We start from the raw sequence: 27,518 nt of genomic DNA on the forward strand, positions 1-27,518 counted from the left end.
TTCAGTCACAATAACAGTAGAACAGCTGTATTTTGGGAGAACATGGAGGCCTGTGCAGTAGCAGATCGCTAGAGCGTTCGTATATTTGGATGTCTGGCCGGTGTTTGGCAAAAGGAAAGCCCTAGTACTTCAGGAAATGGGAATTAAATGTGCTGCCCTACTGTATTTGAGGGTGCTGAAGCAGAAGAGGAAGCGGTCAGAGGAAAACAGTCCAGCGAGCTCGAATACTGGTCATGGGCCGCCCTGGAGGAGTCGCAGGGCAGCGGCACACATTCCCCTCTGGAGAAGTGGGGGCAGCGCCAGCACAAGCGCTGCCCAGCACTGCCCCTGGAACCGCAGTGGATGTGAATTTGGAGGCTGCCAGAGCGGAGGAGCCTTACCAGGAAGCCAGGAGAAGCATTCATGCTCATCAAGCAAGGGGTAGGGGCGGAGAACCAAGGTAGGCTTGAATTTCAAGACAATTGCTTCTGTTAGATACAGCATTGGTAAGGTCAGGTTTCAGAAAACACCTGGTTCTATTGGGAGGTCCCTTAGGCAAGGCTCTCAAATGCTACTTTCCCCCACAGTTTCAAGTGGTAGAATCTGAAGCTGTGGGGGGCTTTCTCCCACCCTTTATGCCATTTACCACTGGTACTGCCCTTCAAAGAGTGACTAACAAAAAAGTGGAAAAGTGGGTAAAAGAGCTAATCCAAATGATCACAGGAAACTAAAAATCCCCCCTCACTATGGTCTGTTTTTAAGGTTTTACCTATTGTAGTAGATATTAGGGAAGCCTACAGTGAAGCGAAAGAAGACTTGAGAGAGGAATTGCAACTGAGGAAAGAACTAACACAAAATTTGCAAGTGATGGCTAATGGGGAGGACTCGGTCAGGAAAGGGGGGAAATAGGTTTGTGGTTCTGGAGAGTCTGAAGGAGAACTTCAATGCAGCAAGGGAGGTAGTAACTCTCAATAAGACCGAACATGTCCTTTTCCCTTAGGTTCTGTGTCAATTCAGGAGCCTACACAGGAGCCTATACATGAGTCTACATCCCCAAAGACCATAGAACAATCAACCACAGCAACAAGTGCTTCCCTCAAAACTATGATTCTATCACTCTCGGATGAAAACAAAAAGGGCTTTGCCGTCTCTGAAGCAAATCAAGGAGAAATAAGGGGCGCTTGTGAAGCCCTTGAGAACAATAATTGCACCTTCTGAGTTTAAGGACCAAAGCCCTTGAAGAGACGGTAGGGGTTTTGAAAGCTGGGATGGGGAGGAATCAGGTGGAAATACAGACACTAAGATGAAGTGAGCAGGAAATCCAGGAAAAATTAGAACAACTGAAGAACAGCTCAAGAAGAAACTATTTAAGGATTCTAAATGTTCCTGAGGGGGTGGAAGGTGATGACTTAAAAGCATATGTGGTTTCCCTTATAGAGGTAGGAGCACAGATAGAAGACAGGGAGGAAGATGTAGCACAGAATAGCCAAAGAATACATAGGGATCCATTAAAGAGAAATCCTAATCAAACTAAACCACGAAAAATCCTCCTAAAATTCCAAACTTATGCCTTAAAAGAATAGAGTCTGCTAAAAGCATTAGAACGAGATCTTGATGAGGGAAGGACTTCTCCTTTGAGATTATATTGGATGTATCTCAAGTGACTATAAACAGGCAATGAGAGCTGGGGAGGTACCTCGAGGAGTTAAAAAGTTTTAGGAGCAACGACCCAGTTCAGATTCCCTGCTTCTCTGTGTGTGATGTAAAATAATAAATTGCACAACTTAAAGGATCATAGAGAAGCAGATGAGTTACTCGAAGTAATTAAGAAGGGAAGCCCAGGTATTTAATAGGAATGTCAGTAGGCTGGTTCTACTTCCTTTTTTTTTTTTTTTTTTTTAATAATATTTATCCCCTTGATGATTAATGATTGTATTAGGTTGGGGTTTCTGTGCAAATATTTTTTTTGTTTTCTTCTCTTGTGCCAGGGAATCCCAACGGTGCTCTAAAATGAGACTTACATCTAGTCCATGTGGAAGCAGTGGAGGGTTCTCCAAGGGTTGGTGGGGTAAGGGCATGGGTATGGATGGAGTGCTGAGCAGAGGGTGGGGAGCATTTGGGAAAAAGAAAGCTCCTCAAACACCTCAGCTTGGTCCTTAGTTGGTGAAATAAATATGTAGTCTTGACACAGACCAGGTATGAAGAGGAGGATTGATTCAGATATTGTAATGGAATGTTAATGGGTTGGGTACCAAAGGGAGGAGGGATAAGATTTTACAATATTTAAAGGATTCACCAGCACACATGCTAATCCTGCAGAAAACGCACTTGAGCAAGGCTGAATGTGTAGAATTATTTATGTCCCAAAAGTGGGTCCAATTTTATGTCTTCAAAGACCAGAATTTTAACACAAAGGGGGTGGTCATATTGATGAAGCTGCAAGTTAAAGTGGCTATAATGGGAGTCACAACAGATAAATCTGGGAGGTGGTTCATAACAAAATTTCAATTATATGATAGGATCTTTGCATTAATAGGGTTTTACGGCCCGAATTGGGATGACTTCAAACCACTTACGGCTGTTTTTTTCCAGTATCCTTGAATTCCCATACCCTGTTATAATGGTGGGTGATTTTAATGTGATCCTAAACAATATCTTGGATAGGTCTACTAGAAGTAGATCGATAGGGACTCCTAAGGATAGGCGTAACCTGAAGAGTATGGAGAAACAGTTAGGACTATATGATTTATGAAGGCAGAGAATAGGGGTACAACAGGGTGTTCCCTTTTACAACAAAAAAGTATGGTCCTGCTTCTAGCATAGATTACTTACTTGCTGATCAGGTGTTAAAAGAAGGAGTCCACAATATCACTTATCTAGCTGCTTATTTATCTGACCACTCAGCTGTAGTTTTAATGATCAAACCCATTTTGAAAGAAGAGGCAAGGAGATGGACCCTTGATCTTACATTATTGTTGGACAGCGACATAGTTTCCCACCTCCGTATAGAGACAGAAGAATATTTTACGGCAAACATGGGATCATCTCTCTTGACTGTGGTTTGGGACATTTTTAAAGCTGTCATAGGAGGGAAAATCACGAGCCTCACATGTTTTAGAAACAAAAAGTATAAGAATGAAGTGAGTTACTTAAAGACAGGGTGGCTAAGCTAGAAAAACAACTGATGGAAAGTTTAGGTATGGAAGGAAGACTCCCATTAGGATAAAGGTTGAGCTTGTTGAGAGATCAGTTAGATGAACTATTACAGGTTAGGATCAAGAAGAAATGGGAAGTCAGTAAGCTTGCCCACTTTGAGTATAGAGAGAGTGCAGGGAAGCTGTCCGATTGGAAGAGCAAGGTGTATAAAGTCAAAAATGTTATTAAGAAGACTGACAGTGGGCAGATCGGGGAGAAGTGGATGAGTAGTTCAGACACAGAGACTGTGTTTCAGAGGTTCTTTGTACTCTGAAGAGGAGGTAGTTACTGAGGAGGATGTGAAAAACTGGCTGGGGGCGAATGATGTGCCTACCCTTGCACCTAGTGAACAGGCTCACCTGAATCAGCAGATTACTCGGGAGAGTTAAGGGCAGCAATAAGATCTAGCAAAGGAGGCAATGTGGCAGGCCCAGATGGTACAGCAGTGGAGCTGTATAAGGCTTTGGGGGATTCCATTCTACCTGCTATGACAGCTTTGTCTTGGGAGATTATGGAGGATGGTGTTTTGTTACCGAAATTCTGGAATGAAGCAACCATTGCCCTAATTTTAAAACCAGGGAAAATTCCCACATATTGCGAGTCTTATAGACCACTTTTGCTTCTGAATAGCGAATATAAACTACTCATGAAGGTGTTGGCAGAAAGGGTAAGCAGGGTAGTGGGGGGAGCTTTTGCATTGTGATGAGAAGGGTTTTGTTAGCGGAAGATTCCTGCACAAAATAACGTTCGACCTCATTGGCTCTATTGATTTGGCCACAGCCTATAGTGTTCCCCTCACAGTCTTAATGCTTGATGCAATGAAGGCCTTTGAAAGAGTTAACCAGACCTACCTGACTACAATAATAAAACAACTTAATATGGGAGAAAAGTTTTTCAGAGTGGTCTGTCTGATCTATCAAGACCAATCTGCGAGAATTTTAGTGACCGGGACTCTAACCCCATGTTTTAAAATATCTAGAGGAACTAGACAAGGCTGTCCCATCTCCATTATTGTTAATTAAACCCCTTGCTTCTAGGATTAGGCAGGATCCTTCAATTAGCCCCTTCCGTTGTCTTGGATGGGAGAAAAAAGTTTTCCTTTATGCTGATGATCTCATCCAATTTATTAACAGCTCTTGCTGCTATACTGGAGATCGTAATAAATTTTAGCAAGGGTTCCGGTTATTCTGTGAATGCAGGGAAAACAGAAATCATGGTCTGAAAACAGAGGAGGGATAACCCTTTAATTAAAAATGAAATTAGATACTTGGGACTAAAGATCACGGCGGATATTAAAAAAAAAAAAAAACGCGGAGGTAATCTTGAGAAAGCTCCGGTGGAAACAAGCAAGTTGATAGAGCGGTGGGCTCCTCCTCTTCTTTTTGGCAGAACTAGTCTAGTGAAGATGGTGATTTAGCATAAGTTTAGTTTTTTCTTTAACACAATTCCATTAGACCTGAACAAGCTTTGGTTAGTTCAAATTCAGCAGGCAATAAATTCCTTTGTATGGGCATATTAGGGCCTGAGGATTGCATGGAAAAAAGCTGCCCAGAAGTATAGAAAAGGGGGTCACTCTCTGCCAAATATATTCCTTAAACTGAAGAATACCAAGATGCTTTTTAATCCTCCAGATTATTCAGAGATCGGGTATCTGTTTAAGGCAATGCTAAGAGGAGCTGAGGGGCAGCAACCCACTACCTGTTTAAATCTGGAGACTAAGTTTTTCTAAGTTAAAAGTGCCGTAAGCCATGGTGAAGGTGTGGTCTAGTATTAGACATGCAACAAAAGCAGAATATGACAGCTATTTAGCTCCTACATGGGATTTCCCTGGAGTGTCTGAATGATAAACTGGCGCTACCTATAAAGACGGCAGGCATGAAATCCTGTGGTATTCTCTCCCGTGATGGTAGGTTTCTTTTTCGGAACGAGCTAAATAAGGAAACTGGAGGGAAACTATCCTGATCTCCCCCACCCCGACTCCCACTCCCAAAAAGCAAACTACCCTGATCCCCCCAACCCCGCCCCTAAAAACGAAAGTACCCCAACCCCCCAAAAACCAAACTACCCCTACCCCCACCGTGCCCCCAAAAACCAAACTACCCCACCCCCCCAACCCCAAAAACAAAAGAACCCCGATACCCCAAAAACAACTACCCTGGTTCCCCAACCCTAAAAACCAAGCTACCCCGCCCCCCACCTCCAAAAACCAAAGTACCCCGATCCCGACCCCCAAAAACCAAACTACCCCAATCCCTGACCCCCCACAAACCAAACTACCCCGATCCCCAACAAACCAAACTACCCCGCCCCCACCTCCAAAAACAAAAGTACCCCAACCCTCCACCCCAAAACAAAACCACCCTGACGCTACACCCGCCCCTAAAAACAGAACTTTGTTGTTTAGCACATGCGTGGTTAAGGCAGAGAAAAAGGGAGTCGTTAACGTAATCATTGTTCCGGAGTCGTCGCTCCAGACGTTTCCCTCCCAATGCTGTTAAAATATGTCCAACCAGAAGAGGGTCTTAAAAAATAAGAGTAAAATTTCTGTATTGCTTTCAATTAGTTTTTGCCTGTTCTCACACGTTTAAAAAAAAAAAAAAGTTAGCAGACAAGATTTCTATTTGTCAATGTTTATAACAAGATCAGTCTTGCAAAAAAAAAAAAAAAACCTAAGTGTAATGTACTGAGGTGTAAACCCCAAACAACTGTACAAGGTGGGCCAGAGGGGAAATATAAATGTAAATGTTAAACAGAAAGACATGTGGTGGACCATAGTTACTTCTAGCCAGCAGTATGACAAAAACAAGATTAACCAAACCTTTGACAGCTATCCGAATGCCAATACCATGTAGTCTTGTAAGAAGTAGATGGTCCACTATAGCAAATGCAGCAACAGGTCAAAAAGGCCCAGTTCGTCTGCAGGACCCGCATTCACTTCTAGTTGCATTTCATCTACGGGTGTGACCATCACAGATTCTCTGTTCATTACAGCATGAAGTCCTAGCTGGGTATAGAGGAGCCCGTTTTGACAGGAATAGCAGTTGGTAAAGAGGTCTAGAACTATCAGACCTGCAGGAGATAAAGGGATATTTCTGCAATAAATGGGCTACCACTGCATACTTAAATAGGTAGGGACAATTCCTAAAAGGTGAGGGAACCATTGAATATTATACATGGGACTGAAGAAAATGCAGAACAGGTGTACCCCTGTTCAAGACTCTACACGAAGCTAGATAGTTGGGTGCAACTTGTAAACATAACATTACATGCCACGACCAATAGACTTCTTGGTTTGTGAGAACACAGCAGCATAAAGTGCATGCCATACAATGGAAGAGAGAACGTGTCTTAACTGACAAGCTCGGACTGTATTTTCTAAAAGAACACATCTATTGGCTCCATACCACACTTTCCCTGTTTGAGTGGGGAGGATCTGAACCAGACAAGGCAGAAAACATCAATGACTCCTGCTACAAGAGAGTTGTGGTTGCAGGAGCAATACTCTACTGGCTGCTCGATGACGGCACCTAGCTGGTACACATTTCACATACAATTTGAACATTGGGGAATTCTTAGCCTGAAGTATGGATAACATATTATTTATTCTAATGTATTTCACTGTGATGTCATTTACTCATCACCTACAATTTCATCACAAGCCAGCTCCTTGTTAGCCACTTCACTGTAAGCAAAATAATGACAATGTAAAGTAAAATTAAATGGTTGATATTTTTAAGGATAGGGTTCTGGTACGGTTACGTGGGTAAGGGTAAGAGGGTAGATAGATAAAAGGTAACAGTAGTGGGTTAAGTATACGGATAAAGTGGTTAGTGTAAGGTATTAAGAGTGCAAAGATAAGGGGGTAAGAGGTAAGGGCTAAGGTTTAGAATAAGGGTGGCAAGTGCCCTTGACCACTACCCTCACACCAGTGCGGTAGAAGGTTTCTTTCAATCAGGGTGTCAAAACTTTACATACAAGAAAAAAACGAGTAGACTAATTGGAGCTCATTTATATAGAAATGGGAAAGCCCAGGAAATATATGGACAAGGACATTTAAAGACACTGGTAACTGCAGACCAGAGATGGAACCAGCTAAATAAGGGATCCTCAGGAGAAAAAATAATACGCTGTTTCGGCAGAGGACAAGGGTAATCAGTAAAGAAGTCCAGCTGTATGTAGGAGAGGTATAATTGTGAGAGTTTGCTTCTAGCACTGCAAGCAAAGGACAAGACACAACAATAAACTGGCTGCTCCACCTGAGATAAGCCCCCAGTGCACAAGCAAAAAGGTTTGAACAGAAATGACCCAGACCAGAAATCGTCCAACTTTGTGTACATTCAACAAAATATGAATGAGCAAGAGACCAACCAGGAAAGAAGCAGACAAAAGAAGGTGTCTAAAAGAGATATTCTGTGAGTGCTAGGACAATCAAAAAATGCAGCAACCTTACGGGAAGAACTGCGATCAGCTGTTCACTTGTGGATGTCACATTAGTCACTGAACAAGCTGCAGCAAGTCGACATACTAAGCACATATAGGAATATGTAGGCAGATGATAGAACGTGGACTTGAGCAGGTGTAAACTGGTGGGGGTGGAGAGAAGTTTTGGTTGCCTAACCAGGAATACCTGCTAAATCTATTGTTGCAGAGGAACACTGGTGATACGCAAGAAAAAAGTGTGTGGCCTATGTCTACTTTTGGGGACCGGGATGGGCAACTCAGCTTGAGAACTCTGTTATTAACAACACACAAAGACAGACACCTGTGCAAGAGTGAAGAGAGGTACTTAAAATAGTAGTAGAGCATATCATTGTGCTGTGAGGCTCTTTGATCTGCACGGTTCTCCCAGAATATGGGAAAACCAGTTAAGCCTTGGAGGATATCAGCACTTTATACTGTGAGACAGGCAGGAAAGAGCAGACCACCTTGGGGTAGGGAGTGGCCACCAGAAAATTAGCCGCAGCATCTCTCCACTCCCAACAAATAACTTTATGGAATGCATTAGCGGTCTTCAAAAAGAACTTACTAAGGCCATAGAGAAAGTTGAGAATGGCCCAAGTCAAGCAATGAACAAAACTTAATAAGAAGTTAAGACCTAAAATGAAAGTCTTGGTGAACGAAACAGTAAATTGATAATCTAATACAGAACACAGGGTAAAGTATTCAAAAGCTAGAAAAGAAAGTACAAGTGCTAGAAGATAAATGATAAGATTATGAAAACTGTTCAAGGAGAACAAATGGCAAACCAAAAATATCAAAGAAGAAGAGGACAAATATCTGGATAGCTGTGTGTAATCCCTGTTCAGAACAATTCTGCAAGTAGAGACGACTGTGAAAATACAGCACGTACAGTGTTAGCAGAAGGATAATAGATGCAAATGAACCAAGAGACATTTTGGTTGAAATGCACTCTTTCTAACAAGGAAAGATTTTTGGGAACGAGAGAACTTTGAATATATAAGGTTAAAAAAAAAAATCACACTTTGTCATAGCTTATCACAGATAATGCAAGTAAGGTGGAAGGCCATAAAAGAAATAATGAATTGCATCAAAAAGCACAAAACCAGACTTTGATGGACTTATTCAATTGTCCTTAATTTTCAGTGGTATGGGAAACTGTACAAAATCTTTACAGCATGGAAGAGAATGAGGATCCTGAAAGTGGACATATCAGCTCTAACTGCCACCGGATGGCAAAAAAACAAAACAAAACAAACAAACAAAAGAAATCACAGAATGACGATGGCCATGGCAGTAGCAACACTGAAACTGGCCTAACAGTAAAGACAGGAATAAAGGCACAACAAAGATATTGAAGATAAGTGGAACATGAGTCATGATCAAGAAGTGTCCCTGGAGAGCCAGCTGAAAAGACTGATACATAGAAGCTAACCTACATGTATGGAGAGGAGAGGGAATCGCCTGAACTGTTTCAGTGCTGGCGACACAGACAAAGGTAGAAGTCACAATAGTCGTTACACTTAAGCTGGAGAGAAAAATCAGTAACAATGTGCTTCACATAGGTTGACTGAATTCAAATGCATTCAATAAATTAATTGTCCACTAGACTAGTACCTGTTTTTTCTTAACTTATCTAGAGGATGCTGAATAAGGTTTTCAATATACTGACTGGTTGTACCTACAAAGGGTGCAATTAAAATGTGGTTTAATGGGAAGTGTGCATTGGTGGGGCAGGGCAAATTACACTAATTCAACAATGAGGGTCTTGAAAAATGAGGCTCTATCGAACAAGAATGAGCCGAAGAGGGCCAGAAAACAGGGATGCCCACTGTCCTTAATATAGTTTGTGCTAACACTCAAAATACTGACTGTGAAAACAAGGGATCTTGAAGAGATCAAGGTTATTGGGGTGAAACAAATAAACATAATATGTATGCTAACAATATGCTGCTAATACTAATAGACCCACTGACGTCTAGACCAACGCTCCTTTTACAAACAGAATTCTTTAAAGATGTGTCCAGGTTAAAACAAGCAATGCGAAATCAAATATGGGCAAAGAGCTCTTGTGTGTTTAACACACACAGAAAAACCTGCATTACACGTCTGTATATATAAAGACAGAGTTATTGATTCCAATAGCATAGTTAACTACACAAAACCAATAAAGGTTACTGAGACTGCTGTAAGCAGGTAGACAGGGCAATATACATCATGAAAAGGTATTCACTGCCCTTATGACTATGGCAACACTCCCATTTCTCTTTCATCACTGACACTAGTGGGCAGTAGTGCTCCCAAAACAAGAGCTGAGAAAATTACAGTAGTGCTTTTTTTACTTTATTTGGGAGGGAAGAGAGTGAGCAGGAAGATACTCATGCCACAGAGTGGTGGGCAGGGGTGTCCAGATCCATAAACTTCTACAAAGCCTCTCAAATGAGAATACTGGTTGACTGGATTCTGCAGGCAATAGAAAAGTGATGTCTACAACAAGCAGCAACTGGTCGGCCCTTGTGGGCAATACATTGGCTTTAAAACAACTCTGAATCCCAAACTGTTAATCATTAACCCTTACAACAGAGAATTTTAGCATCTGGGGCTGACAAGGACAGACTGGACCACACTCAGTGCTATTCCCGTTCATACACAAAAACCCATCTTTCATGCTGGCAACAGATGGGATTTCCTTTTCAAAATGGATGGAGAAGACTAATAGAAGATAAATAAATAAATTTGAAGCATTTACGAAGGACTTTAGATACAATGAAACAAGGAGCCTTCAATACTATAGGAGCAAAAGAACTAGGGGCCAGATGCATCAAAATCCCACTTTGAATTCCCTAAATAGCTAATTTTAAGAAATCGCTATTCAGGGAATGCAAATTGGTATGCAACAAAAAAGCGAATCCCTAATAGTGATTCCTATGAAATCACAATTGCTATTAGGGAATGGCTATCTGAGATTGTGGCTCCATTTGTTCCTATGGGCCTTGAAGGTCCATATGTGCGAATGGTTTTGCATCACTCGAATTGCAATTTCCTATTAGGAATACACAAAATTGGGAAAGGCAAAACCAAGGGTGCCAAGGGCCCAAGGTCCCTTTTGATGCACCCTGAAAATAATTTGTACACATATAAAAAGCACACATGCCCTACGGGCATGTGTGTGCTAAATGGCACTTAAAAAATGCATTTTTAATATATATTTTTTTAAATTGCACATCGTTACCATGAACTTGGAGTTGGTGGTAATAGCATTTCCTAAATACCCAATGCCCATTTTGTATTTAGGTAATGCTTCTTACATGTGCTTACGGAATCGCTGATAGGAAATTCCTATGTGCTATTTCCAATTTAGGGAATCGCTAACTGCGTTTCCCTATTTGAAGTCACAATTTTAAGGAATCACAAAAAACGGATTCCCTAAAATTGAACTGCCAATGTATTTCATACATTTGGAAAGGCACTTTTGCATTCGCAAACGGTGGAATTTAGCGATTCACACCGTTTGATACTTGTGGCTCTATGTTGCTTACCTGCAACTTTGGTTCTCTAGCATAGGTATCTTTCATAGAGTCACATGCTAGAACAATTCTCCATCGTCATACTGTAAACCCCCTGTTCTTTTCCAACACCACTACATATCAACCTATAACATACCATAGTAAACCAATAGGCATCCTTTGTAACTCATCATCATCTATTTATGATCCAAACTCTATCCGAATAAAATGCCCTGACTCCAGCTGATCTCCCGCTGAACCTTCCAACTGTCACATTTTCTACCATGTGTTCAGAGTTCAGGAACCCTGGCAGCTCATTACAGAAAGGATTTTAATTATGACAGAAGCTATACTGAAGAAATCTCTTTTTAGGTCATGTGTGTCATGTGGTAAAAATAGGTGGGCAGGCTGCTGTCTCCTAGGTGAAGATAATCAAAGAGCCAGATCTTCAGCTACTTGCGGAACTCGAGAAGCGATGATGAGGCTCTGATGTGGTGAGCAAGGTTGTTCCATGCTTCAGGGGGGAGCGATATGAGGTGCACCCTCCGGCTGTGGCTTTGAGGATGAGGAATGTGCTTGAGACAGTCCTTTGTGGTGGGGCTGGGTGAGGGTCTGAAGTTAGGTGGTCCCCAGGTGGAGTCCCAGGCAGAGTCTTTCTTTCTAAAGATCACCACTTCAGTTTTGTCTGTTTAGTTTGAGAAAGTAGGTCTTCATCCACGTGGTTAACTCAGTCATGTGAGTGGCAAAGTCATTTTTTGTAGTGGGGGTCTTGTCTGACAGGGAAAGTATCAGTTGGATATCATATGCACAGGAGAGTATTTTGTTTTGGATGATCTGATGAGTTCCGCTAGCAGAGTCATGTATATGTTGAATAATGCTGGCCTGAGGGAAGATCCTTGGGAGCGCCACATATGAGTTTCTTGGCACTCAACATTTAGGACGGCAGGTTGACTCTGTTTTTCCTGGGAGGAAAGAATAAATCCAGTTGAGAGAGGGTCCTTGTATGCTTTTCATGTAGTCTTCTGATCAATGTGGAGTCGGAAGCCATGTTGAAAGCTGCAGAGAGGTCAAGTAGTATAAGGGTAACTGTGTCTCCATTGTCGAGGATCCAGCTGATGTTGTTGTTTGCTGTGATGAGGGCAGTCTCCTGTTATGGTTAGGAAGAAAACCTGATAAGGTGGTGCCTCGGGGCTGGTGCGCAATGAAGTGTTGAGAGATATCCCTGCTACCTTGGTCGGGTGGAGTAGCAGGGAGACTGGGCAGTACTTTGCTAGCTGTGTGGGGTCTTCAGAAGGGGTTTTTAGCAGCAAGATGAGCATCGCATGTTGCCAGGTATCCAGGGAACATATCGGAAGTGATTGCGCTATTCATGATGTGGGGTAGTACTTGGCTGATAGGGTCAGCTCCCTTGTTGTAGATTTGATGAGGGCAGGCGTCTGTAGGCCCCCAGAAGTGGATGGTTGTCACGATGCTGGCTGTTTCTTCTGTGGTGAGTGGTTCCCAGGTAGTCAGGGTTATTCTGTGTGTGTTTGAGGGTAGGCTGTGATGGTGTAAGGGTTTGGTTTGGGGCCAAAGTTGTTGCTTCTGGCTTTGCGTTACTGCTGTAGAAATCTGAACGGCTGCCACATAGTTCTTGCAAGAGGGTGATGCAGATGGTGGTGGCGGTTAGTAAAGTGAAGTCCTTGATGATTCGAAAATTTATTTTCCGGAGGTGTATTTACCGGGTGCCAGGGAGTCAGTACATTTTGTGATCCACTCGTCCATATCTTTGATGTCACTTTTCAGGTCACTGGTTGATTCAGGAGCAGGGTGCTCACCCAGTTGGAAACTTGCATGCAGCTCCAACTTAGTTTGGCTGTGTTTGTGGGTGCTGATCTCGTTAGGCAGGGGATGCTGGTTTGGAATTGGATGATTGAGTGGTTAGTCCAGGTGGGTGGCATGGTTAGGGTAATTTTGATGATGTTGAAGGTGGTGAAGACAGGGTCAACCGTGTGCCTGGAAGAGTGTGTAGGTCCAGTGATGTGTTGAGTCAGTCCCAGGTTCTCCAGAATGTTGAGGAGTCCATCAGTGCTGGGGTTGCTCTTGTCTTCAAGGTGGAAGTTGAAGTCTCCTAGTAGGATGTAATTGCTGGAGTCAATGTCGAAGGAAGCGTGAAGTCAGCGATGTTGTCGGCAAAGATAGGTCTAGGTCCCGGTCGTTGGTATACGAGGGTTCCACTTAGAGTGTATGTTGCTGATGCCTATGGCTTGAAGTGTAGGTGCTCCACCTAGGCGGTTGCAGCTTCTGTGGCTGTAGTGCAATATAAAGAGGCCTTGAATAATACTGTGATTCCTCCTCCTGATCAGTGTTTGCAGTCTTGACATGTGATTCTGTATCCAGCTGGAAGAGCCGTGGAGATTTTGGGTGTTGACTCTGGAGTTAGCCATGTTTCATAAGGAGGAGAAGACCTGCGGCGTTATGTAGGATGTCCTAGATTTCTGTGGCGTGTTTGGTGAGAGCAGGTTTTGAAGAGCATTCTTTATAGTTCTTCCTGAGTTGGGCGTTTGTAAACGGGTGCAGGAGGTGCCTTGTTATTGGGTTATGAGTTGCAGGTGAAGTGACGGTGGGTGCAGGCAAATGCTCCTTCGGTGTGTCACAGTTGGGTGCAGCAGCAGTGCATGTAAGGGTCCCACAAGTTCAGAGATCAAAGCTCTGCAGAGTAGTGTACGGGGCAGAAGGACTAGGCATTGTGGTACTGGGCACGGTCCAGGCATAAACAGGCGCAGGCAGACTTGCCTTTGGTGGGCCAGCTACTCATGTCTGCTGCGGGTCCATGCTGTGGCTGCCAGTAAGTAGACCCAGGGGGCTGGGGGAGTGCTGGGAGAGGCTAGTCAGGAGCACAGGAAGAAGTTGTGGCGCAAGAGGAATGGATAAGGACTGGGGGTGGGGAGAGAAGGCGCGGGAGGCAGTGAAACGGAGAGCGGGTGAAGCAGACAAGGCAGCAGAAGAGTGACAAAGAGCACATAGGCACAGAAAAGGGTGAGAGACCGGCACAAAAATGAAACAGAAGAGTGAGAAAGTGCAAGAAAAGAACAAAGACACAAAAGGTAACAGAGTGAGAAAGCGAGAAAAGAACAAGAATGCAGACAAAACAACAGCAGGGTGAGAGAAAGCACAAGTGTGCAGAAACGCAAAAAGGCAACAGAAGGGTGCAAGAGTGGGAGAAAATAGGAAAAAGGCAATAGAAGGGTGAGGAAGAGTGCAAGAAAAGAGCAAAAAGGCAATAGGAGGGTGAGCAAGTAAGGCTAAACAAGGCAAAAGTGAAAGAATGGCACAATTGAAAGATAGAGCAAGCTGTGGCACAGGCATGAATGTGGAGCAGGAAAGGAAGCAGGAGCCTGAAGGAGCTGGATCCGGGTCCGTGAGGGCCTTAACTGGTGGAAGGACTGGTTAATACAAGTCAGGAGGCATACGGAATGCCTGTGTCCAGTGAAGGGAGGTGAATTTGAATTTCAGACTAGGTGGGAGTAAATACAAGTCAAAATGAAGGCATTTGCAGCGAATCATTTTGATAGATACTGGAGGGTCTATGCTGGCATGGGAGATTTCTTTCATATCAAGTTTGAAGCCTATAATTTGCCTCATACTGGAGTAAGGTTTTCTTTAATGTAGTTGAAGTAACATGGAATTATATGACTAATGACTCATGCAGACTATTATTCAAGGGACATCTCAAAGAAGTAAGGTAGGAAGGAAGAGTTGTTGCGGGATACAGGCATCTCTGTAACCAATTACTGATGGCATCAGGCTTGATGATGGTGAGATTATGGGGTAAAGAACAATTCTTCACTGAGTTACTGTGGATGACAACAGCCTAGGCCATGCTATCACTATAATAAATTATGTGGTTGTAGGATGGGTCAAATAACTGTTCTGTTGATTTTGAAAATTTATGTCTGTCTATTTTGGGAAAGGGATAAAGGGAATAGGCATCGTGACCAAGTTGAAAAAAGGTTAACGAATACTGAAATGTAAATACTCCAAGGTGACTACTCTCTGTTATGGGTGTGTTGTTTATAGCAAATTCAGGTCCACTTAATAAACTGGACCTGCGTGATCAATTATCGGTTATATGCAGACAAGCATGATCCATACTCTATGCTGCATTTAAGCAAATAAAGAATATCATATGTAGCGAGCACCTCACTAAATCATGCATATAAGGTATCAAATATAATTTCAACTTAATCCATCTGTTTGACAAAGGTAAAAAACAAAACAAAATGGGGGTCTAAAATGAGAATAAAGGAATTAGAAGCATCTTGTATGGTGTAAGAGGGTTAGAATGTAAATTTTCAGAAAATATACTCATTGCAATATTAGAGGTTAAAATCATAACCTAGTTCTCACAGTGCACACATTTGAAGGTGCACTGTGTGTTGTATTTCGATGAACAATGACCAGTCACTTATACTTTAAAACACACACAAGAAGGATTTGCTGCACCTTTTTATACACCAGTCAGTACTTCTGTGCCAAAGTATATTTAAAGAACTGACGTAAGCTGCCATTTTAGGATTCAAACTAGGCCCCATTATGTTTCAGATCCCAGGATTATCTGAAGCACTAGGAAGGAGAAGCAGAGTCCCTGTTGTTCAGTCCTTGGTTCTCCAAGGAGTAAATATTTCTTTCATAGTATCAAAACAAAGAGTTACTCCCCCCTATGTACTCTTTGCGGGGTTGTTGTGCAATGTGAAGAATGTGCTAGACATTTATTTATTGTAAGAATGAACATATGTGACAGCTACAAAGTTTAATACTCAAGGAGGGTTGACCTGGAGGATAAAGGTATTGATATTTACCGGATAATGATACTGATGTCAAAAGCATTGTGTATTGGATTGTTTAGTTGTGAAAATCTTTAAATATATTTTAATAAATTTAATAAAGTTCCAAAAATGAATTCCAAGTTAGATAAGTAACTATAGGTTGGTTGACAATCCTCAAGTATGAACTTAGCTCACTGGAAGCAAAGATTAAAATATGGGTGATTACACCATAATACCATAGTTGTATTAACGGCCAGCAAAACAGCAACGCCACAATACTGACTTCCACATTCACAAGCAAGGTAGATGTTGAGTTAAGAATGGTAAGTCTTTACCTCCCTATTCATAGTTATCTTTGTGATCGAGTTAGTAACAGTTGATAAAGAACCAATATTTTCACATTTCGATATTACAACCACAAAATTGTAGCCTAAATGTGATAGAGAAGTCTGGACAACTGTCGTTTTTAATTAAACGTAGCACTCTACTTCATAGGTTCATGTGACGTATCAATAAAAGTTTTCTCATCATACTATACTCTGCTCTAGTAATAAGAAAACATTGCTAGAAGGACACGGCAGAGCCAAAATCTGTGACCTCTTGAAGACAGGACAAAGGCTGGACCAAGAAGAAATTACAATGGACAAAATTACCTACAGCGTGCAAAAATATATTTCAACAATGAAATAGATCCCTGTATACAAATACGACGTCTGGCACCTACTAATTAAAACTAGGTAATTAGGCATTTAAACAGAGACGTACAGTTCCCCATTACTACAAGATGTCTTATGGAGTGTCCTAAAATTTCGAAGACTCAAATTGATGAGACCCACACACTATGGCCCTCCTTACGAGTCTGACGGTCATAGGACCTCCAGACTTGCGGTGGCGGTTGGACTGCTGCCAATGAGGTGTTCTGGCCTCCACATTATGACGTGGCAAACGCGCTACAGTCGGACCGCCGGCACCGCCATTTTTTCCCCAGCCGACAGCCTGGTGGTGCCTGTGGTCTTAATCCACCAGGGCAGCGCTGCAAGCTGCACTGCCCTGGGGATTACAAGTCCCCTCTCCGCCAGCTTTTACAAGGCGGTTGCACCGCAATGTAAAAGCTGGCGGAGACAAGGTGCCGGGAGCCCCTGCACTGCCCTTGCACTTGGCGTGGACAGTGCAGGGGCCCCCATGGACAGCCACGTTGCGCTTTTCACTGTTGAAAAGTGCGACTGGTGCTTTGCACCCTATGCACTGCAAAATTGCTGCTGGCTCAATTACGAACTGGCGTCAATGTTGTGGGCTGTTTTCCGCTCGTCCAGTGGGGGGAAGCTCATAATAGGGGCCACGGGAAGGTCACCACACTGGTGGTGACCTGACCGCGGAAAATGAGGGCCTATGTATGACTCCCAAGAATTAAGTTGCTTACAACTATATTCCCCAAATTAAGTGTATAATCCAAAAGTGCATTTTAAGTCCTGTGACACTAATTTTATATCTTCTAACCAAGGTCAATCTGAAAAAAATACACTAAGAACATGACATACGGCCATCTCCTAAATTCCAAGTTATGACCAATGAATACATAAAATTCTGGTAAAAGGAGCTTGAGAAACAAACACAGACCGTCTTTTCTGAAAGACCAAGACATTCTATTTGGATTACGAAGGCATTTAGAGGAGTCAATGTCATATTGATCATGCATTGGCAAAGCTAATAGGTCGCATGTTTGGGATCTACTGGCTTTGCCAATGGTTTTAGTAATGTGTTATGCTATATCCATTGCATGTTTTATGTAAGCAAGCACTTTGAATTTGGGAACATTTGTAAACACTTTGCTTTAGTGCAATTTTGTACTGGAATTGGAATTTACTTTAATAAGTATTGGCGAAGCCAGAAGGTCTCTGCTCTGAAAGGCTGAGGTATCAAGATTTGATTTCCTGTGCCTGCATGATAAAAGTGAGTGGAGTCACATTTAAGTGTCGGGTGAGTTTTGGTTGCGAGATGGTGCTCATAATGGGGCACGACTGACAGCTCTGGAGCTCAGGCTTAAAGCAGTAACCCAGCGGACCATAACAGTGTTCAGATTACATGCTCATCTATCCTTTGCCTGTCTCCAGGACGCACATAGTGATGATGCATGTATCATTTGTAATGATCAAATCTAAAATTTACAACAAAATTGTTGTTGTTACTAATTTATATAAAACTGCTTACAAGCACTCACAAAACCAATAGTTCTGGCCTGTTTTAGGCATATGTTTGTTGTTGTGCTATATCTTTGGATGCAAAAAGAAAGAACATTTTCCAACAATGAGTTAAGTATGTGCTTAGCAGGGCCTGCTCCAAGCTGTCCCGACTCAGAGGCCTATGTTGGCAGTGAATGTTAAATATATTTTGGATTGTCTACAAGTTGTTGAAAGGAAAAAGAACCACTTCTTGATAATGATATGAACTGAATCAAAAATGACCTGTTCGTAAAACAAATCTGTAGATGTTAAATTGCCATGCAAGTAGGTTTGACTCTGGAGCTGTAATTAAATGAGGTTATTTATTTTAATAAATGATGTGTTTTACATGAAAAGCGTCATCAACGATTTTGTTTTAAAAAGTGTTACAGAGACCCAGATTATAATCAGAGAGGGTTCAACTTTTTTGGTATGGAATACTAAACCCATTGATTGGAAGAGAAGCTTGCAAGCTCTGAGAAGTGGTGTGCTAAACTGTGTGATCCTGTGCAAATGTTCATTAAGTTCCCATGAATTCCAAAGACCCACATATGTTGTGCACTGCCAGCAACAAGCACCCATGGGCAGTCCATTGCTTCCGTACAATGAAGAAAATCTATTTTAATGCATGCCTCTACAGCGTTGCTCAAAATTCAGGCTCAACATCTATTAAGGTCCTGTACTTAAAAGACAACACTAAACTGACATGTTACAATACAGAATATAATAATGCATTTTTTTTTTATTTGGAGACAAACTGCGATACAACATGCTGCCAAGCAGAGAACTGCACAGAACAAAGAACACCAAAGCTGGCTGTGTTTTAAGTGTGTTTCTTTTTCACCCAAAGAAAATAATGGAAAGCATGGCGGAGCTCCTATAGTGATACTGCTCTAGCTGTATGATTAGACCCTCAAAGGACCATGGTCAAGCAAAGCTAGGACAGTAGAGACATTAAGAAAGGACACTGAACACATGGATAGAGAAGGTAAAGCATTATGGGACAAAGGAAACTAAGGGGCTGTATTGAAAATAGGTAGGTTTGACCACTGACTGTGTTTCACTACTGTGCATATTAGTTGTTCAGTGTTCACCAGTTGCAGATTACATTTTGTATTCAGTTTACCTGCCTACTAGCTTTATCGTGGCGTTAGACATTGCAGTTGAGACATTGCAGATGAGCTGTGTTTTTCCACATGGTAAACTAAGCTTGTTTCTTCGTATTTCTCTCACCGACACAAACAGTTCTTGATAAGAGAGCACATATTTTTTATTTTCTCCAGTGAAGGGAACAGGTCGGTCTTGGAAGGGGGGCCTTGAAAGGTTGGCCAATTTTCAACGTTTTTCTTCCAAATCTGACCTACAGTAGCCAGCATGTTTGAATATTTCCATCTGAGAGGGGAGGGCCTTTCAGAAGGCTCTTTCCATGATTGTTTAAGCTATAAAAGAGGTGGCCCTGCTCAGTAGCAGGGGAATTTCCGAGACCTCGGACTGGATTGGACGTCAAATGCCTGACATTTTGCCCTGAGGGTGAGGATCTCATTCTCGCAGTTGAACAGGGGTCGTCTTCTTGCTGGCATGAGAAAGGTAAAGAGCTTGGCAGGCCCTACGGTGATGAATTTTTACTTTATTCTTTGCTTTGCAATTATGCTATAATATAATCACATATATTTGCTGTGTACATTGCAGTTGAGAATCATTTTGATATATTTTCCTTTTCATTGCTGTGACTATTTTTAAACGTGTGCCTTCAACCTACTAATATTCAATTTTTTAGGAACCTTGTGGTGAAGTAATAATAAATGTCTTCTTTAAACTAAGAAGTGCATTCCAGAAATTTTTGTCAGCTCGGTCATTAGTGAAAGCAAAACAGGGGCCGCGAAGAGCAAGAATCAATAAGAAACAGAAAAGTGCAATAGACAAACCAGCAACAAGGGAAAGAAGGCTCAGTGGACAGAAGCCTCAGACATGGGACTATGTAGGGAAGAAAACACACTATTAGTGGGAGAATAATATCTGGTAATAAGGCAACAAACGCTTTCAAACAGGGGGGATAGAAACTGGGAAAGAGGGAATGATCACACACAGGCAATCAAGAATGTAATAAACGTAGGTTTACATATTTGTCAATACTTTAGTACCTGTAAATATTTAGAAATGGAGATACATCTGAAAATATTTCTAATTAAGTAGTTAAATGCAGGACAGAAGGAAAATATTTATATGGAAATCTCAATGAGAACTAACCTTGAGGTCTGCCAAACGTGTTTTGGCCAGAGAAATGTACTCCAACAGCACTGGCCGATATTTAGTTGGCACAAAGGGAGGGTAAATTATATGGACCTAAAGTAAAGAATCAAATGCAGAGTCATTTAACAATAACTTAGAGGGAAAATATTTACACAATATTCAATTGATAAACTGAACATAATTAGTAGTAATTTTTTGATTCAACAACTCATGGAAATTATTTAAGACACCTCGAAACTCTTTGAGATAACTTGAAGCTGTGTCCTCCAGGCCACACTAAGATCTCTAAATTAAACCATTATGCCACTTAACTAATTACTGTCCTCTAGAGCAGACATTCTACTTCCACCAGTTTTGTGGATGATTAGAAATGCCAGAAAAGCTACAACATGCTCAAGATGACAGTGGCATTGCTTGCAGAGTGTGGGCCTGATTCACAAAGCCATTTGCACACCTAAGTTCAAACTTAAGTGTTGACATACTTCTATTTTTGAGTGTGAACCTACAGTTTGTATTCTCAAACCAATGATGTTATATACCTATTTGCTGTTAGTGTAAGTCTTCACCCGGAGGCATTGAATGTGTACACTAGTGCAGGAATGCGTCAGAGAGTTTGTTCCCACTCACAATCTCACATATTTACGGGCATTCACAAACTCTTTCACAAACCGTTCCCACGTTAGTCACACTATGATATGTACTTGGTGAGCCTGAATAATACTAAACTGATTAACATGCTAGTACCCTTTCTGCTGGAAAAATATGAATTCTCTTCTCTGATGATCACAAAAAGCATGAATTCCATCCGAAAAAGATTGCCGGTTTTCACACAGCAGTATTGGTCTGAGGAATGTAGCTAAAAAAACAGAGATTTTAACAATGATAATGTGTCACAGGGGCCTTCATCCTTCCTTTAACAGTCTAAGAAAAGCCCACATTACAGGTACCATAATGTGTTGGGAGGCTAGCCGCCGTGCACAGTCAAGGCATCTGAATGATAAACATGAATGTGCTGAGAAGTTTGCTGCCAGAATCTGCAAAAGGTAAATGCACAAAATATAAAGTTACAGAATTCACAAAAGTAATCCAGGAGTATTCATTTGAACCTCAAAATATAAATTTCATACATATCCTACTCCCTAGTGAATTCCAAAAAAATCTGGAGTTTATCCAAAACAGGCAGAAACATATGGAAATAAATCTGAGCTTTCTGAATTTGGCCCATTAACTTCTACTAGACCCACCATCTTGAATCAAGATAATAGATCCTCTCACCTTCAGGTACTGGGGGGCTTCGAAGGGCACCAAGTCAGAAAGGAACTTGAAGAGGAAAACTAAAGATTTCTTACTGCCGCTGTGGTAGCCTATAGTGCCTCCAAACGAAACCTAAAAAGAAAATGAACAATGCAAGTGTTGCACTACATTAGGAGGTAAACTGCAACCTTACGAAACCTCCATTTACTCATTTCTAACCTCGAACAGGGTTTACAGGCCTGACATATTCATTATGTGGCCAATAAGCTCCAGGTCCACTCCTCACTAAGACATTTTCACACCATCCTAAATTACACCAAAGATTTTAATTATCCATAAGAAGACTGATATTAGTGTATTAAGAAATAACTCACAAAAAAGGAGAAACAGTCCAATAAAATTCTAATACGATGCCCTTCAATTAAATGTCCTAACTAAAGGACTATTAACACATTTATACCAGAGGAGGCAGAGCAACCCAGGACATCATTCTCCTTTCAAATAGGGGCATTAACCACCCTCCCACCTCCCAGGGTGCCTCCATATCGTCAGTTGGGGTTTTAGGAAACTGAGTTTACCTTAAACCACTCCGTGTATGACAGAAAAGCAGCAGGGCCCTCAAGCGCTGCCTGGCGAGCGATCAGGAATGCAGTTATTATGCTCTCCAGCTCATAGCTCTCAAACGCCTTGTTGAGCAGGCGAGCCAGGAGGTCTGGTAAGGTGTATCCAAAGAAAGGAAACAAAAGGGGTTCAGTTTGTGAGTGAAGGAATGTACTATATGCAACTACAAAGCAACTAGTAGCAGATTCAAATTTGGAGTGAAAATAAATTTGACCAAAGGCTCAAAGAAAATACGATCAGAGGAAACAGCAGGCATAGAACATATTTACACTATGCCTCATATATATACTTTTTCCATGTGTTTATTATTTTACTCATAAATAAATATAGTGAAGAAATATAATTTCAACTTAAAAAGGTTGGCTCGGTCTTATTTACGCACTGACACTCAGCTTTTACATAATACCACATATGCTGTATCCTGACCACAACCAAAATATTCAGACCACTAAATAATTAATGGCTTCTCATTAAGATTCATATATTATATACATATATATACTTCACACACACTGTGAGGACCGGACAAGTTCTCAAAGTGTTGGTAAATCAAGACAAAACCAACCAAACACCATTTCTCAAGAGTACCATGGCACTATGTGGAACAGTCCATGTAGTGTGTTTGGGTACTTTTGAGAAAGGGCATCAAAAAACTAAAAGCACAGTTATATTTCCTTTGGTCTGCACCATAATGTACTGCAGTATTAAGGCAAGCGTGGAACTAGAACATTAAATAAGCACTCTGTTACGTTCAATGGATGGTGTGTGCGTGCACATACGGGCCATCCTATGTATTGCATGATAGAGAGACCTCAAACCACAGTGAGGCACTCAACTCTCAGAAGTGGTTAATTAACAAGATTAATGGGATAAAATAGGTACTTGGGGGATACATATACTGTTCCGGATACAGCTCTTGTGTCGTTAATGTTGTATGGTATCTGCAACAGGACTAGGTATGCTAGCGGCAGTGATTATCCTATTTGGCCTTTATGTACCATTATCTAATCCACATTTTAGGCTGTGTTATGGGATGGTTATCATTGATTAGAGGCAGCTCTCAACACTGAAAGGTTTGGAGACCCCTGGTCTAAAATGTAAGCTTCTGTTCCTCCCCTTTCTTAGTTGAAGTCCAGTCTGATATATAAACCTGAGGCGAGAGTTTAGGGTTGACTGTCACAATGCTTGTTACACATTTGGGTAACTTATTCCCCTTTCCAAAAATTCGGGAATATTTCCTGACCATTTCATAACTGTTACTCAATCAAGGTGGCATCTTTTACAACCTTCAGGAAAAAATAATTTCCCATTTTTAAAAGGTTGCTTGCAGTGAGATTCGCTCTACATACCTACCTGCTAGGGATCAACATCAACCTGGAGTTCCAAGAGACAGAGCGTAAACTTTGTCACATATTCCATGAACCTACTCAAGAGGAAACTCTCATACCACATCCCCACCCACCCATTCACACCATAAACAATGCTGCCAATAAGGAACTGGTCAATGACTTATGGAAAATGATCATCTATTTGATATATACCTAAGGGCTACATACATTGTAGAGTGAAAGTTTGCTCAGGTATCTGATATATTGAGCTATATCCTAAGAAATAAACTGAATGTTAAGAAACATTAATTCATTTGGACATATATTGAAGCAGAGGCATATTATAATAGAGCCTTATTCCAGAGGACCCTGGCTGCCCTATACATGCAGTAGTTTTAAGGTGGGTGGTAATACCTTGGCACTACGGTTCATCTGTTCTTTAAGACCAGTTATCACATTATTATGTGCAGTTGCCTAAAAGACCTAGGCTCTGATTTAGATCTTCCCAGGTGGAATACACGTCACAAACGTGACAGATATCCCATATGCCATTTTACAAAGTTCATAGGATATGATGGGGTCGTTATACTGTGGACTAAATATCTGTTACGTTTGTGACAGAGTATTCCCCTCCACCAAGATCTAAGTCAGGCCCCTAGTTCCCAAATCAAAGTCCTATCATGAAATACTTTTAAAGTTGCATTAATAAACAGCTCTCCCCCCTGGTGTGTATGGATTTCCTTCTCTTTCCATGCTGACGCACCTATATTGTTCTAAGCTTTGTTTAGAAGGGTTCTCAGTAAAATAAAAATTCCAATTTAAATTCTCAATCAAACCTCTCTACAGGCCAGTCAAACTGGATTCACTACTACGGCCAGTTAGAAACCCAATTCCAAAAGAAAAACAGCTCCATTAGAATAGGGTCTACTCTAGTAGTAAGTAGACTTTCCTTGTTCCTTTGTGCACACCAATCCACTCACACATATACTGAAGCACAAATGCAAAATAATAACATTTAACTCTAGAGCGACCTTGGCCTCCTTTCACATGCAGTAGTTTCAGGTCAATGGGGTAGTATTAACTTGGCCTTACTGTTCCTTTTAGACCAGTCAGAACATTATTTTGCGCAGTTCCTTAAAAAGTCCAATCCCAAATGTAACGGGCCACCATGAAGCAAATCCAAAAGTCAGTGTGCCTTTTTTTGTGGCAGAGATACAGGAGGGCCACCGGTTTTTGAAGCAGGCATACTGGAGGGTCAGAATCACCGATTCTGGCCAGCATCAAGGCATCATAAACAAGCTTTTTAGTTTAGTGCCAAGAATGTAGAACAACTGCATGGGCCCAGAAATACCTTCTCTGTTATCCCCATACCAGAAATAAAACTGCTATTTTCCCTCTGTTTTGAGCAAGCGTCAGCAGGCAGGCTAGTAAGGTGTCAGGACAGGATTTTATCTGCCTTGGTGTGTGCATGGTCTGCTCCCCCATACTGTTGCAGAAGTCAGGTGGGGCTGGGCTGTGCTGTTGCCCTCAGAAGTTAAGTGAAGTTCTGTATATTCAGTTCCACAATTATTGGGTCCAGAGTTTGCTAATCCAATAATTCTAGGCCCAGAGATACTTGTACTTGCGAATGGTGGAATTCTAGCCTTGGCTTAATCACACCAAGTGAAATGCTCACACTCGTAATCACGTACTTAATAGGATCACAATTTCACTCAGTGATATCAACCCACTGCTAAAAACCGTAGCTTAATCCAGCATTCTGGAAAACTGTCCAATATTTCTAACTAACATTATATTTCAGATATTTGACTGCTCTATAAAACTATACGCCTAAATACTTAAGCATTTACACTTTCCAACACAATAGCAACAGGCACCAGTACATGTTCCGCTCTATCAACCTAGATTTGTCACAATTTATATAGGATCTAACTTAACTATTTCACAACCAACAAGAGGGTTCTGTCACACAGAATAGTAAGCCATAAGTGTATTTTGTTAGGCTTCTGCATTTCAGCCCCAAACTTACTTAAAAAGAGACTGGTCACTAATTTAGTGGTTAAGACAGACTAGATTGGTGATAGTATCTGCTAAAGACACGGCAGACCTACTTTGGGATTTTATTTAAATTAAAGTGCATTCTAGGACTTACAATAATGAACAACAATGAATCAAATTTGGACTACTTCATAAGAGATAAGGCCAACATTGTATAAGGAGTAACATTTCACCTTACTCTACATAAATAAGGATCTTGCCCACCGCCTCGGTCTACACCTCGTCATGGAACTCTTTGGAGACTTTCAATATCCTTATTGTGTAGAATGTACTATAGCCCATATTCAACATTGCTTTTATATGACAATTATGTTTTTTTTAAACCAGTAGTAGTCTGCAACATCCCTTTAAATGCTCCATAACATGTGTGTGATTGGGTGTTAAGAATTGATATCCAGGGGTCTAGAAATAAGCATGAACACCTTGTCTCAGTCGGTTTAAGAGTTGATTATAGAAAGGGTAGGATCCATTATATAGTTGGCACTTGAAATGACTGCACAGAAAACAATGGCTAACAAGTCTAACAGTGTTTTTTTTTTACAGTTTGGGTCGAAATATTACTGCTGACCTGTGAAGGTTACTAATCTAAATAAATATCAGTTGTTGTGCATACTTTTGTCTTGTAGAAAACCTGGCTCTGCCAAGAGTTCTTGGAGAATGGAAATCTATATCCAAGACCTAGGACTTAATTAGTTGACAGACCTGATTTGTCTTTCTCCTCGGTTATTCTTGATTTCCATCTGCCAAATCAGAATGAGTTATTGACCTGAAGAAAGATTATGGATATTTTGAGTAGTTTTTTAAATTCCATCCCCTAACTTAACTAATTTAAAAATAGGCTCGCAGATTTTAAATGCTTGGCTTAGTAAACCGGAATAAATAGCAAAAGTGGTTAAAGCTTTCCTAAAAATATCTTGTGTAGCCAACTCACTAAGAGAAACTCTGAATTAATGACAAAGTCATCAGTAAAAACATAGCACGGATATGTATTTAATGGCAGTTGATACCATGACTCCTGAAAAATGAAAGATGACAAATGGATGCATCTATAGAAATGGGATGCCAAGGAGACTAGCTTTGTTAAAACAAATTAAAGATTGAAAATGGTGATGACCTTAAACATTGGTGATGTAAATGAATTCTGGTATTATGAAGAAAAAAAATGAAAACCAACATTCTGGTGCTCTCCTCTTGCTAGCTTGAGTTGAACTCATCATGGAAAGAGTGAAGAAGCCCTCTTTATTACTGGCAGCATTTCATAAAGCATTACTATAATCTGCATGTAGGATTAACGGAGTCTGCCCACTCAGATATTAACACTGTGTTTAGAATTTTAACCACCAACATGTGGCTACTGTCAATCAAAGTTGTTATAATACCCATGAACTAATATGCACAACTTTTCTTTTTATGTCAAGGTTAAAATGGCTAAAGTCCATCCAGGTACAAGACACGGCAACCTGCCACAAGAAGGTGAAAGCAGCATTGTTCAGGGAAGGCTTGTCAAAGTAACCCAATACATCTTGTACAAGATTACAATTGTATCGCTGATAATAAATTGCCGTTTGCAGGTTCTACGTTTTACAAAATCAAAACAAACAGAATGGATTGCAATATTTAAAAGTATGATGGAGAGTAAGAGGAAGACCTATGAAGGTGACGTGGTAAGCCCATGACATAGTTGCCAGTCAGCCTCCTGTCTTGTGTTACTGATAGCCAGTCAATAACCTTTAAGCTAAAATCACTTTGAACGGTAAGAAAAGGTGTGTAAGTCAGAATTATAATCTTACTGCATGGACTAAACTGCTTTATTCTCCTCATGATAAAGTGTCACTCAAAGTG

General features: G+C 41.2%; 1 protein-coding gene across 1 annotated transcript in view; it reads right to left on the reverse strand.

The window, feature by feature from the left end:
• Positions 1 to 27,518, reverse strand: part of FANCA (FA complementation group A) — a 701,003-nt gene that overhangs the window by 537,055 nt on the left and 136,430 nt on the right. The window contains exons 14-16 of the mRNA XM_069217268.1: positions 22,248 to 22,381; positions 21,691 to 21,801; positions 20,413 to 20,508 (exon numbers count right to left, since the gene is read on the reverse strand). Of these exons, the coding sequence (XP_069073369.1) occupies positions 20,413 to 20,508; positions 21,691 to 21,801; positions 22,248 to 22,381 (341 nt within the window). The remainder of the gene's footprint in view (positions 1 to 20,412; positions 20,509 to 21,690; positions 21,802 to 22,247; positions 22,382 to 27,518) is intronic.

Source organism: Pleurodeles waltl, chromosome 12 (assembly GCF_031143425.1).
Source record: "Pleurodeles waltl isolate 20211129_DDA chromosome 12, aPleWal1.hap1.20221129, whole genome shotgun sequence".
Lineage (NCBI taxonomy): Eukaryota > Metazoa > Chordata > Amphibia > Caudata > Salamandridae > Pleurodeles > Pleurodeles waltl.